The 13608-nt window shown below is 39.4% G+C and overlaps 3 protein-coding genes across 5 annotated transcripts; 1 reads left to right on the forward strand and 2 right to left on the reverse strand.

Moving 5' to 3' along the window:
- Positions 1-53: 53 nt before the first annotated feature.
- LOC128678827 (protein cereblon-like) lies at positions 54-7049 on the forward strand. Of its 3 annotated transcripts, XM_053760655.1 has the most exons (11): positions 54-246; positions 457-626; positions 1165-1364; positions 1632-1796; positions 2503-2613; positions 3152-3273; positions 3511-3603; positions 3932-4071; positions 4368-4470; positions 5074-5218; positions 5417-7049. In XM_053760655.1, the coding sequence occupies exons 1-11, from the start codon at positions 231-233 to the stop codon at positions 5556-5558; spliced, it is 1407 nt and encodes a 468-aa protein (XP_053616630.1). In that variant the 5' UTR covers positions 54-230; the 3' UTR covers positions 5559-7049. The 3 variants fall into 3 exon arrangements, with proteins under 3 accessions (XP_053616630.1, XP_053616632.1, XP_053616631.1); XM_053760657.2 differs by lacking the exon at positions 5074-5218; XM_053760656.1 differs by lacking the exon at positions 3511-3603.
- Positions 7050-7158: 109 nt separating this feature from the next.
- Positions 7159-9975, reverse strand: LOC128678828 (uncharacterized). Its single transcript, XM_053760658.2, has 4 exons — positions 9488-9975; positions 9075-9205; positions 8309-8451; positions 7159-7503 (listed from the first exon to the last, which is right to left on the reverse strand). Exons 1-4 carry the CDS (start codon positions 9803-9805, stop codon positions 7406-7408), a joined length of 690 nt encoding a protein of 229 aa, XP_053616633.1. The 5' UTR covers positions 9806-9975; the 3' UTR covers positions 7159-7405.
- Positions 9976-10370: 395 nt separating this feature from the next.
- LOC128678829 (uncharacterized protein) lies at positions 10371-13348 on the reverse strand. Its single transcript, XM_053760659.2, has 7 exons — positions 13150-13348; positions 12933-13076; positions 12572-12820; positions 12062-12226; positions 11764-11860; positions 10730-10855; positions 10371-10537 (listed from the first exon to the last, which is right to left on the reverse strand). The coding sequence occupies exons 1-7, from the start codon at positions 13204-13206 to the stop codon at positions 10446-10448; spliced, it is 930 nt and encodes a 309-aa protein (XP_053616634.1). The 5' UTR covers positions 13207-13348; the 3' UTR covers positions 10371-10445.
- Positions 13349-13608: the final 260 nt, after the last annotated feature.

Here is a 13608-nt window from a genome sequence, read left to right on the forward strand (position 1 = left end):
GACCTACTCTATGGGAAATACACAACACTTGACATGTATGTGTTTTTAATTGGTCTAAACTAAACGCAAACGTCAAACGTGTGTGTGTGGTAGGAGAAATAGATAAATTATTTTATCAATAATTCTGATAGTTTTTCTAATAACTTTTTGAGTAGATTGACTTTTTATTCAGTGAGGCGAATATTTTAATATTCAAAATTTCGGTCCTACGAGAATTATTAAGAAGAATCATGAGTGAGGACAACGGTGAGTGGAAATTCTCTTCAAGATTTGGCACACAACAGACTGCGCACTGTTTGTTTTTATTTCGAGATTAATGGGTTTTCTTTAGATATTGGGTTATTTACATAATACGGTAGTTTGAAATAGAATAGAAAAACTTTTTGTAAGGTTTGGTTTTATGTAAGCAAAGAAGCCGGTTGGAATATTATTTGGAAGCTGCGTGGTACTTGGCAGGAGACGGTAGAGCGCCCGCTCCGCCAGCCGGTGGAGGAGACAGAGTTGGGGTTATACAAGCGGTGGCCGTGGACCCGGCCGGCGCCCCCGCCGCCGCGGCCGACGCGATCGAAGATGATACTGACGAGGAAGAACAGCATTTCGACATCACACTTGCAGCTTCACATTCGGTAATCGATCATTAATTTAACGTTTTTATCAAATATCTTTCGAAATGCAAGATTCCACCCAAACATATTTACCATTTTACATATACTGCAAGGAAATACATTGCAAATAAAAGCTTTTACTGATTAGTTTTATTGTTATTACTGATTAATTTTTATTTTGATTGGTAAACTTTAGTGAATATTTTAATAGAATAAGTATGTGCATTTTGAATAAAGAAAACAATATTATTCTTTTATTATATATAGCTTCTTCATGCAGAGGTGAGACAGAGTAAATTAGCTTCTGCTTTTTCTAGTAAAATAGCAGCCTGCTGAAATAGTTTTGACTTTTTACAAATCTAAAAGTGTTTACAAAAAATGCGGAAGTAGAAGTAGAAGCGTTTAAAAAAGTGTGTGTATTGTTATGACAAGAAACATGGTTCAAAGTCAACTTCAAGCATGTACTTCCAAATCTTTCACAGTTTTTAACTTCAAATGTCATCAAGGTACATTTTCCCAAAGCAATAGTGATCTCATCTCATGTATGGTGCGGTTGCAGTACATGGGCCCAGGGCTGGTGGCGGTGGGCGGGCGCTCAGTGCGCGAGGCGGGCTGGCGCGGCCGCGTGCCCGTGTTGGCGCACCACGGCGCCGTGTTCCCGGGCGAGACCGTGCCCATGCGGCTGCCCAACCCACATGACGCCTCCCTTTTGGCCAGGGCTATTAAGCAGGACAAGCTGTTTGGACTTCTGTGCCCCGAGTTAGTATTTAAGATTGTATTTTAAATTAGTTGTATAAATTGATTATCTCCCTTTCTCCATGTTACTTTCACTATGATTCATCAGAAATTGTAAGATTTTTGAGAGAGGCTGTAACCGGGAAACGAAAAAATAGAAGAGGTGACTTGTTGCAATTTTTTTGACAAAGACAGTAAAAATACGCGGGGTTAAGGCAGACGGAGACTCTGCTCATTTACATGAAGCTAGTGCACCTCGTGCACAAGATAGACCGCGAGGACACGTTGCAGCGAGAGCGGCACGCTGGTGTCGGGCTACGGCGCGCTGTGCGAGGTGTTCGAGGCGCAGGAGACGCCGGACACGCCGCTCAGCCTCGCCTTCAAGGCGCGCGCCAGCCATCGCTTCCGCATCAAGGACATGCCCAAGCAGAAGGTGCCCATACACATGTACAACAGGCGAGTATACTGTTCACTCTACAGATTTATGTTGTGCATACAGAATGCGTCGATTTTCTACAGAAATATTTTATGTGTTTTAACAAAAAAATCTCGGACAAAGTAGTAGTATTTGCTATTTACACCCGTTAATCAATTCATATTTCTATTATGAATGCAAATGTTCGCACACCCGCGGCTTATATTCATTTCCATAGTTCCAACTACATGTATGCAAAATTTCAAAAAAATTTGTTGAGTTGTCACAACTAAAAAAAATAATTCACGCATTATCTACTGTACCGATCGTTATAAAATTTTGTACACGGATACAAAATAACCTGGAATAATACATAGGGTGTATTAGTAATTCCCACGGGAGCGAAACCCCGGGGCGCAGCTAGTTAGAGCATAAAGAGGTAACAAAGAAACTTACTTTCTCATTTATAATATTATTTAGGATTTTTGTTGCAATTATGTTTTAAATAAATAAGTACTACATAAGATACTTTTGAATCTGAATTTCCCAAAGGCATGGAAGGAGGGGTGGTGTGGGTGCTTGTGGCGGCGTGGAGGGGGCGTGTGGTTTCGCCCGTTTCAAATCTATTTCATTTCAAAAAATTCTTTAAATTCTTGAGGTAAATTTTTACGCTGACCCCGGGCTTCGCGGCATCACAACTCCGAACTTTATCACCGCTTATAAAAGAAATGTGTGTGTGGTTGTCAGGATGCGTGTGGTGGAGGTGGTGGTGCTGCCGGACCAGCAGCCGGCGCCGCCGCTGCGCCGCGCGCGGCTCACTGCGCTCGACCCGCTGCGCGCGCGCCCGCACACACACAAGTTAGTCATTGCTTGTTTTGTCTGTACCTGTTTCGTATTTAATCAAAATATCTTATGCTACAACACAATCATGCGATTTGTATGAAAAGTTCATAAATCGCTTATAAATGATTTAATAGACGGGTACTAGCGTCTGTACGCTTCACTTTATAAAACCATTATTGATTACTTATTTTTTTCATTCAGTTTATAAACTACAGTTACGGAAGTGGTGCGCTGTGGTGATCTTACACATCGTGCGAGACATCACGCAGTGGTGTTATCTTGATGATTTAGAATTCTTTTTTATTTAATCTCGAACCCAATATTAGGCCTGCTATATATTATGCCGTGGATGTCGTACAAGACAGCTAAGCGATAAAATCCTTGACAGCTGATATTCACAAGTTTTAATCGAGTTCCGAGATCCGCTGATAATTATGCAAAAAAATAAATAAATTTATTAATAGACAAGCAATTTGTGCCGCTGATGCGTCGTCTATTAGGCGATTGAAAATTCAAAAGCGTATTAATATATCGTAACTGCGATCGCTCGCAGAGTGGCCGCGCTGGTGCGGCGGCTGGACGCGGGCGCGACGCCGTGGCCCGCGTTCGTGTACCACATGTTCCACTACCGCCACATGCGCGGACTCATACAGGACTACTTCCACAACGTCATGGGTCAGTCAGTTACTGTTGCTTCACGTATCTTGAACTTGACTGACGGATTGTCAGATGTGGACATGTAGTCGGTGACAACTGGTAATATCATACAAAGAAACTGAAACCCTAAATATTAGAACCAAGAAAGAGCAATTTACCTAATTTAATTAGCTTCCAACATCCACCAAATTATTTCAGCAGTGAAGTTATGTATACATATTTGTATTTATCATCGTAGTCATCTCTTCCCGACAGGACAAGATTTGTTTTCACAAAACCTCAAGAGACAGTCCAGCGGCACGAGAGTGTCTCGGCCCGAGAGCTCCGCCGACGTTCCCGCTAGCAATGGTTACGAATCGCTAGTAGCACTACTGTTTGAATTATTTAGTTATCAGTAGTAGTATTATCTATTACCATATTTGCCATACAGTTAAATGTGACCTTCGAGTTTCGCGACTCTTGGCTCTGTCTACTCCGTAATATATAAAAACGTCATACTGGTCTATATGAACTAAACACTCTGTGTTGCCAGCCAAGAGCACACAGCACCTTCATTTCCTCCCGTTACAGAGTGTATGACCGCTGGGTGTTTGTTTTTATTTATTTAAACTATATTTTTGTAAAGTACATTAGGCGGACTTAATGCAAAAAGCATATTATCTATTTGTCGGAGCAGACAAGCTGCCGGAGGACCCGGTGTCGCTGTCGTTCTGGACGGCGTCCAACCTGCCGCTGGCGGCGCGCGAGCGGCTGCGGCTGCTGGCCGTCGACGACGCGCTGCTGCGGCTGCACATGGAGCTCGGCTACATCGCCAGGGTCTCTTGATATATCTTATATTTTACTAGTGCTCTGTCCCGGCTCGGCTCGGGTAAAACAATAATAAACTATACACGTAAACCTTTATCCGCCGTCTACCAGTCTGATGATTTTGTACGATTTTATTCACTAAAAGGCACGTAGCGTGCCTCGACGCTGAAGTTCTTCACTATAAAGGTATTAAAATAACGACAAATTTATTTAGCAGTTTTATAAATAACTATATATTTATAAAACTGCTAAAGAAATTTGATCAATGAAATAATTAAGAAATAATGAAGTTTTTAAACATTCAGAAAAGCGTGCTGTGCTGCGCGTCGTGCGCGAGCGACATCGCGCGCCGCGAACACATCTTCGCCATGTCCAGCGAGGGCGTGCACTCCAACTACACTAACCTCGGTGAGTTCTAGTGTTGCCGCTCGATACTCAACAATTGATTGCGTTTCGATTGATTATCGATATTTTGAGGAAAATTAATATCGATAGCCGAGTTTGGTGCAATACTATTGATAAAGAGTAATACTATCAATAGTATCCAACTGTTATGACGAGAAGACTATCGATGGTATGGCTTTTTTCGATTGAAACTATCAATAGTTCACCAACACTACAGTATACCAACTTAGTACACTTTGTTCTGGTCTTGACGGAAGCAGATATATCTTCAGCCAAATTTTATGTACCGAAACAGTGACGACAAATCAGCTTGTGTCAAAAATGATTTTTTGTTAATAAATAAATACCTACTGTGTATAGATGCTTAGGCTACTGACTGATACATGAACAGAAATCTGTGTACTGTTCATGTATTCATGTGTTCTTTCAAATCTCTCTTACATTCATTCGGAGCTGTAACACCTTAAGTTCAGATATTTTACAACCAGCCGCCTGCCTGACATTAACCCTCTCGGAAGATGCCATTATTGCCTCTCAGCTGTTAGGGTTACGCGTCCCTCTGACGACATGAACGAGAGGATATTGAAAGTATACATTGCGTGGCAGGAGGGTACATGCACGACCTCGTGACGGTGTCGCAGGCGACCAACACGGAGCTGAGCGGCGCGCCGTCGGCGGAGTTCTCGTGGTTCCCGGGCTACCGCTGGACTGTGGCGCTCTGCGGCGGCTGCATGGCGCACGTCGGCTGGAGGTCAAGACGACATTACCTAGTGATACAATGAGCTCAATGCTTTGAATATACATATAAAAAAAAGTTTTTATAGCATTGGATTATGGTGGCTGGTGATGATCATGAAGTTTATCAACGATAGAAACTACAAATCCAATTTAGTAATTTTTATATTTTATTTACATTTTTTTTATTTTAATCCATATATATATATGACAGGTTCGACGCGATGAAGCGCAACCTACGCCCGCAACAGTTCTACGGCCTCTGCCGCAACTACGTCCAACCGCGGATAGAGGAGCGCGACTCCGAGTCGGAGGAAGCGATGGACGAGAGCCCGGCGCGAGCGCCCGTCCTCTGAAACTCGAGCTGCGGTTCTCTTTCTGACGCGATCTCTTTGGACTATAGACGTTTGGAAATGCGCCGAGCGTGTCACGTTAGGCGATTTGGAAACGCGCCATTCGACCTAATTTGATACGATTGGCGCGATTTTTCGCAGTCAATGTGGAAGTAAACGATGAACTGTTGAGACTGGCGGGTTATTGAGACTGAGAAGGTGCGGTATGCCTGTGTGGATGGTTAAATTCGATTGTTTGTTTCAAGCGCTTATTTTAAGTAATTATCTCATCTTGATATTGCTCAACTATCGATATAAATAAAGCGATGGCACATGTGAAAATGAGATAAAACTACCTATTATATTTATCATACCAATAATTACGTATTAACAAAGATTAAGTTGTATAATATCTAAGAGTGTATTTATTTATTTTAAAAAATGTTAAAGACTATTTTAGAATTGCCAAAACGTTGGTATTAAGCGTGTCACAGGTGGACATATAACTTATAACAAGGAAAATTACTATACGTCATGCTATTTGGATTAGCAAGACATATCGTCATATGCCTTATTAAAAGCGTTATAAATTACACCAGTCTTTATGTAAGGGATTTAATGGAATGTTTTATTACTAGTATTTGTTTGAATAAGACTTTACAAAAAATAATGTAACGGCATTTACGGCCTTCACTCCCACCGCACTACGAGCCGGTGGTAACCAGCTGGTGGTGCCGCGGACGCCACACAAAGCATTATATTTTATTATTGTGTTATGCCCCAGACATACTTGAGCCGCGAACATTTATGAAACGTGAGGCTTCTTTGGTGATCTTAGTATTCGCACGAGTCACGACACGGTGTGCGGCTCGAATCTAATAGAAGTAATACCCATAAATGTATAGATATCTCTACAAGAACTCAGATCTACATTAGTATTAAAAATCAGATCAAGATTGAGGTCAAACGCACACAAGTCTAACAATATGTAATTACAAAAATTACATAAAAATGTACGAGACACTCGACCCCAAATAAACTGGGAGAAGGGGTGGAGATATTCATATACATACTACAAGGACTCAAGTATTCACGGGTTTAAGTATTTTGTGCACACAGATTATAGATAATAATGTATTTGTATTTTAGATTTATATGTACATGTAAAAGTTATCCAATTATCTTTTCCGCGATTATGTTTTATACCCTATGCATTAATTGTGTGTGACATATTTTGACTAGTTTTTTCATAAAAAGCAAAGACAAGATGCTTTAAATTTAATATTTTTAACAAAACTTTGGTTAAAACTTCGACATATGTTCGACGTTACACATACGTCGATCGTCGTCGTCGATATTTGCAGTTGAGTAGTATTTGCAAACTCGAAGTGAGATAGCAGTCACTACTCCTAGAAATCTTTTATTATGCATATTGTACCACTTATATAGATTTACCAATGATTTCTTACCATCATTGTTACCCAATTAAGTTAATAAAATATATTGTTGAGACAATAGGAGGACTTTTATTGCAATAATATGCAGAGTATGCCTCAATACTCAATAGTGACGGGTCTAGTTTGTTACAATCTGGGAAAAGACATACATTCCACTGAAACCATTATTGCAAATAGATAAGTTTTATTTACATGAGATCAATGTATTATCCTTAAATTAGCTATAAAATTAACAGTATTCTGGCCACATTCCAGGATATCAATGTGAAGCATACGATCAATAAAACAAGTCCAAATCTCATGGTTATCTTGTTCAACACATAGTCATGCAAGGTAGTTCAGTCTTCTTATTAGATGCCTGTCGTCTTGTGAATTTTCAGGTCTACATCTATTATTGTTTTTGGCGAATATCAACTAAGAGTATCCGTGGTAGAGGAGTGGCGGGACGCAGGGCGCCGGCGCGACTGACAAAACACACCGCTTCTTATTGGGTCTCTTTGGTGGCCTTTTAGCTAAAATACAAAATCAAAATCAAATCATTTATTCAGAAATTAGGCCTTCACAGGCACTTTTTCCCGTCATATTCTAAATGAAATGATGTTTACCAAAGCTACAAACTACTAGCATTTCGGAACAACCACTGCTGAGAAGAAATGCCGAAAGAAACTCATTCAAACAGTGTTGGTCCCTATTATGCCAGAAGGGCATACAATTTTTTTAAATATAAATTTTTGTATATTTTTTTATCAGTAATATAACAATGTAAGTACACAATAAAGTACATGGTCAAAAGGTATACTGAAACATTACGAGCTGACCAGTTCCCCCCAGCAGCACCCGTTCACGAGTTGACGCGTGAGTCAGCCATCGCGAAGCTCAACCACAATAGAGGGAACCATTTGAGTGTGCATGACACATTCGATCTGCATAATCTAACATAATAGATACCTATTAACATAGGATACATAACTTTCAGACACTTGAAGTTCACAAATCACGTAATGTTTTACAAGTAAATGTCAAAATATATGTAATAAACATGTCAAGAAAATATATAAATAATTATAAAAAAGTAAGATCAAGTGTGAGAGGTGGAAGTTTTAGGAAGGGTCCAAGGTTTTTCATCATTTAAATAGTCGCTAATTGTGTAATAAGCATTAGCCATTAAAGCATTTTTAATATATGATTTAAATTTTGCCATTGGCAAGTTAATAGCCTCTACAGGGAGTTTATTGAACAATTAGATCTTTTAAAGTTTTTCTTTTTCTCAAAAGAAAGTAGAACTATAAACAATTTGAGTACAAATGAAATACATACGATTAGTTGGCGTGTGTTGTAAATCCCTTTGTAATATAGTGCGCAGTGTAGTACGTGGCACACACAGAGCGGCGGCGCGCGCGCGCAGCGACAGCGTCGGCGCCGACTGCAGCGACGCCGACACTTCCTCCACTTTGTTGGCTCTAAAGGACGACATACCAATAATGCTGAAGAGAATGATTATATGTGGTGTTCCAAGCGTTTTGGTACCACTTTAGTGGTACATATTAGGGCTGTATTCAATTAAATAATTAGTTGATCATATGAACAGTTAACATTATTCACATTATTGGGAAAAAAAAGTTCACACTTACAAAAATACAAGGCAAACAGACAAAGTTTTAACTGTAATAGCTAGAGTTCTAGTTACTAAACATACAATTGCAATTTTATCACATTGTGTACATGATTTAGAGATGTTTATTGTATGAAAACCTAGCCATTAGCATGTTGCATGAAAATCACAAAATGCCAATTTTCCACCTTTTTCCACAAATATCTCAAACACTAGAATCTACCCAGTGGTACCCTTTTTCTTGGGAAACCACATATGGTCCATGCAATTCCAAAAATTATTTCACTGACTAAAGATTATTTGTTTCAAAAAACATGTGTTTACTAATTATTGGTTACAGTATGTAATTACAAAAGAGCAAATCTAAAGTGAAACAACAAGTGTACAAAGTTGTTCTCATGTTGATAATAATCAAATTAAGAAACCTTCCCTTTTTTTCTCCCAGTTCAATTTTCATGTCTGACTACATACCTGTTAATAGGTCTCCCTGGGCGGGGGGCATCATAAACACTACCAGATGAGAACAGCTTGCGCTCCCACACCAAGAGTGTGTTTTTAGCGGGAGGCTCCCGGCTAAACCTTTGGAGAAAGTCTTTTTTTATCTGAAAGTATAGAACAAACCATTGTTTGTCATTACCTATAATATACATGGAATAAACTATGACTACATGTTTATGTTAGAAAATAAAGCACATAATTTTTTTCCCATTCATACCTATATATTTGATTTTCTTCATTGCAGATGTAAAAATACAAATCTTTAAATAACTTTAGTACCTATAGATACCAAAGTATAAAACTTTCAACACAGCTACAGCAGCTGCCTGCATGCCAGATGAAAAATTGACAATGTTATCTGCAAAAGCATTACTCATTTTTCTTACCTGGCCCATGCTGGTCTTGGAGCGCTTCCTCTCGTGCACCCACACGGCCGCGACTAGCCGCTCTTCCACACTGAAGGCCGACGTGTCCACCACAAGTCCATCGACCTGTCTCTTTCCCTCAACTTGTCGCCGTTTCTTAGCAGTCATTGGAACTTGCGCCAAAGGAAATGGGATTACTTCAGTAACATCACGAGTTAATGCAGAAGATACATAATTTATACTGGAGGTTCCAGTGAGTTCGTTGGGATGTATTTCGTGATGAGAAGAGCATGGTTCGAAAGTATTGTAAAGATGTTGGCCAAGACAGTCGTACATCATGAATTACGGTTCAATTTATATATACTGTTATATCTCTTAAATATCGTGACATAGCGCTGTGCTATATGTTTATTCAATAGGTAAATTGTTATTGTTTCTACTTGCGCATACTACCTACTCCTACCACTGCCACCTAACCACCGTACCGAAACGACAAGGTTAGGTATAAACAAAGTCAATAACAAAGTTGATTGACTGACATATGACATTGGATTGATACAACAACAATCATGAGGTTATTTTCCCGTGTCGATTTTTTTAATGGCAAAGGACAGATGATAAATTGAATAAAAACCTAATTTCATGATCTAACCACAGTTTATATAAATACAATACTTCATCTCAGGATCCAACTATAAGAACATTTACAACATAACGGAAAAAATTTCACGCAGCGTACTCACTTTTTGCCCATTGTGCGGCTGAAGTCTTAATCAATCGGACCATGAAAAAATTACATTTTCCATGGTTATAGACCGATATTGCAATAAGTAATCTTCATTTTATGGATGGTTCATACTAAGTTTACACCGACGAAGCTGGTAGTATAAGATAAATAACATAATATTTGGCATTAACTTTAATAATACGTACATAATAATATATTTACACATAATTTACTAAATTAATTTTAAAAATCTTAAATAGATTTGCTTCTCAACAGCAGTATTGGAAAGTTTTCAGTGACAAGGTAGTCGTCTTCGAATATCACAGCAATGTTCAACTCGAACTCTGAAACAAGAACATTATTATAAAAACCAAAGTCTAGTCCTTATTTACCGTTCCAATATTGAATTGAAATTATTTGGCCTCTATGGAACCATAGGGGCGTGCGCTAGACTAAGGACCTCAGTGATAAGAAGCCTTAACATCTAAAAGGCGTCAACAACCCGGGCCCGATTCGCACGCGAGGACGAGTGATACCTATCTTGAAGTTGAGCGTGGTGGTGGTGGGGCACGTGAACAGCCGCGGCAGCACCATGTGCAGCGGCACGTCGCGCCCGCGCCGCACGTCGCCGTCCCCGATCTGGATGTTCTGGATCTCGGTCGCTGCAGACACACCATATTATTGTACACTAGTTGTAGCTGCACTAGTGAGACATCGGCCTGTGAACCGAAAGGTCCCAGGTTCGAATCCAACTTGTGCTATGCGAATTTTTATACCAATTTGACTTGAATTTTATTTTTTAAATTATTTTAACTTTAATATAAAATAAAACTTTATGGTATTATTAGCGGCCCGTCCCGGCTTCCCTTGGGTAAAATATAATAAATTACACACATAAACCTTCCTCAGGAATCACACTATCTATTGGTAAAAACCGCATGAAAATCCGTGCAGTATTTTTGAGTTTATCGCAACAGACAGACAGACTCAGCATAGGAAAGAAAGACAGAAAACATTTATTTGCCAAAAACATGAGTGCAAATTGATGTCAATATAAATTAAACCTACATGTTTTACCGAATATAGGTATGCAAATATAAATAAAACAAAGAGGAGCATGCTATCCACTACAAATAACAAAAAAAATAATTATAATGTAACTATAATAATAAATATAAGAATTATATTATGTAAGGATAAGGATATACATGTATGTGAAAACATAATTAAAAGTACTGTCTGACAAATGTACAGTAGTTTACATCGACCACCACATGCTTCCAGTGAAGAATATCATCATGAGGAAACCTCCCCTCTAGTTGATGTGAAATGGAGAAGGCAATGACAATCTCAATATTGCTAAGAACGTCGTTGTGTGTTTCATTCCACTTAAACGTCGCCAAGCCTCAACCATGACGAATTTATTTTATTTTATGTGTGTTAACACATCCGTGCAAACTTACGCATTTTGGATCTAAATTGGGCAGTGTAGAAAGTGTATTCCAACCCATTCCATTCTTAAAATTAGCAATCAAACTGCTGTGAAAGTTTTATTAGCTAGGTAACAGACCGTCCCGGGAGTACCCCTCTGCGCAGCCGCATGTCTCAACACGCACCAGCTGCAACTCAATGGACTTGATTGGAACACTGCATTCGTCCACACGAATCTGGAAAATTTTTTAGCTATAGTACCAAGTTCGCGTCTTCCACGTTGGTCTAGTAGGCGTGAATGAAAACAGAATATGTCAGCTGCTGTTCCTCCCAAGCAGATTGTCAATCAAAGGCAATAGGTCTGTTACCCTATAAGGGATGGTTAAAGTTACAATTTTAAGTTTACATAGTTCCTGCAAGGCATAAGTGTATTTTACCTTGCCAGTGATTGGTTGGTCCAGTGGGCACACTGTAGAACAGATCTCTGCATAGACCTGGAACTGCGGCATCGCGACGCGACCCGCGCTGGTGGCGGTGGCCGACGCTCGGATGGTGGCCGGGTTGATCTCGCAGCGTACTGGCTTCAGCGGTGGAGCTTCTTGCTGCTCAAAAAAAAACAAATATTTTTGACTGATCTTTATACAGAGGCTACAGTCTATGTAGTAAGTATAATAACTATGTTTTCAACATATCCCACTGTTGGGAAAAAGCCTCCCCACTCTCTTTTCATATATCCCTCTCTGCTCTTTTCCATCCATCTTTTGTTGAAATCTCTAAGTTCACCCGACCATCTCATCCTATTATTTATAAATCTATATAACTTATTTAATTAATTAAAAACAGATTAAGGCCTCTGATACCTAACAACTCAGAAAGGAGCCAGGAAGACTGTATTAAAAAAAGTTTGAACTTTTTTGGAAAATAAATGATAAGTTTTTAAAACTAACCTGTCTGTATTGTACAAAGAACTGACAACTGGCATTAAGTGGCTTATTCAAGAAAGACCGTTTCATACTGCACTTGATAGTGTACATGACGTTCACAAACACTCCATGGTACGTCTCCAACAGCCCCGGATACCCCGGAGACACAGCCTGGCGAGCCCGCAAGGGGATCTCAAATGGGATCTCAGTGGTGCCTACGGGAATTTTCCCTGGTGGTGCAAGCTCTATTGTTGTGTATAATAAATTTAGAGGCTGAAAAGAAATAGCAAAATAAATTAAAATATTTATTACAGACCTAGATTTGCAAGGCCTTTATCCGGTAATTGCAACAACAAAAACATACGAAACTAAACTTTATAATAACCTTTATACTGTTTGAGAAGGCTTCAAAGATCCCGACATTCTTAGTGCTGAGCTGCAAATTGACGCATCCCTCCACCAGCAATGTTAGACCTTCGTGCCGCACATCGCCGCTGCTCTCTACCACGGCCACGCCAGCAATCGTCTCCTTAAAACATACATTAGAAATATAAATAGTTTTCGTACAAATGTGGGATATCTGCAGAATGATCAGAACTTACGCCCTCATGATAAACTTTACTCGCTCTCTTTAAGACTATTGATAAGTTTGTTGACATTATAGTTAACACGTAGAATAGAAAGAAAATTCACTTTTCTTCGTTGAACTGACGATTGATTACACACAGCACAAGAAAAGAGTAAAAGTAGACAAACTGACAAAGTTGTGATTGTTGTTTATTTATTTATGTCCGTCATCCGTCACCGTCATTTATGATATTAGTAGTGAAGTGACCACATCCTGCGCTTCGTACGCCTAATGGTTCTAAACCATTTTGTCATGTAGGTACTTAAAAACAAAATAATGAACAATTACTATGGCATTTAACTTATTTGAACTAATCAATTTCAGGTTTAGGTTTTTTCCTTACTGCAATCTAGAAGAGTACCTATGCTTTGAAACGTGTGGTGTGAGCGGTGCGTGTATTGTATTTATGTTCGTTCCATTTGGAAATTAATAG

The sequence above is a fragment of the Plodia interpunctella genome, chromosome 20 (genome assembly GCF_027563975.2).
Source record: "Plodia interpunctella isolate USDA-ARS_2022_Savannah chromosome 20, ilPloInte3.2, whole genome shotgun sequence".
Taxonomy (NCBI): Eukaryota; Metazoa; Arthropoda; class Insecta; order Lepidoptera; family Pyralidae; genus Plodia; species Plodia interpunctella.

What these genes read in the sequence shown, in the direction of transcription:
- LOC128678827 (XM_053760655.1), top strand. An exon ending in GCGCGCCCGCACACACACAA is followed by an intron (nt 2,614 to 3,151) that starts GTTAGTCATTGC and finishes GATCGCTCGCAG; the next exon opens with AGTGGCCGCGCTGGTGCGGC. An exon ending in CTCCAACTACACTAACCTCG is followed by an intron (nt 4,471 to 5,073) that starts GTGAGTTCTAGT and finishes ATTGCGTGGCAG; the next exon opens with GAGGGTACATGCACGACCTC.
- LOC128678828 (XM_053760658.2), bottom strand. Translation starts at nt 9,805, where the DNA reads ATGATGTACGACTGTCTTGGCCAACATCTTTACAATACTTTCGAACCA. An exon ending in CCAGGGAGACCTATTAACAG is followed by an intron (nt 8,452 to 9,074) that starts GTATGTAGTCAG and finishes GTCGTCCTTTAG; the next exon opens with AGCCAACAAAGTGGAGGAAG. An exon ending in ACAACACACGCCAACTAATC is followed by an intron (nt 7,504 to 8,308) that starts GTATGTATTTCA and finishes TTTGTATTTTAG; the next exon opens with CTAAAAGGCCACCAAAGAGA.
- LOC128678829 (XM_053760659.2), bottom strand. Translation starts at nt 13,206, where the DNA reads ATGTCAACAAACTTATCAATAGTCTTAAAGAGAGCGAGTAAAGTTTAT. An exon ending in CCTTCTCAAACAGTATAAAG is followed by an intron (nt 12,821 to 12,932) that starts GTTATTATAAAG and finishes ATTTCTTTTCAG; the next exon opens with CCTCTAAATTTATTATACAC. An exon ending in ACCAACCAATCACTGGCAAG is followed by an intron (nt 11,861 to 12,061) that starts GTAAAATACACT and finishes AAAATTTTCCAG; the next exon opens with ATTCGTGTGGACGAATGCAG.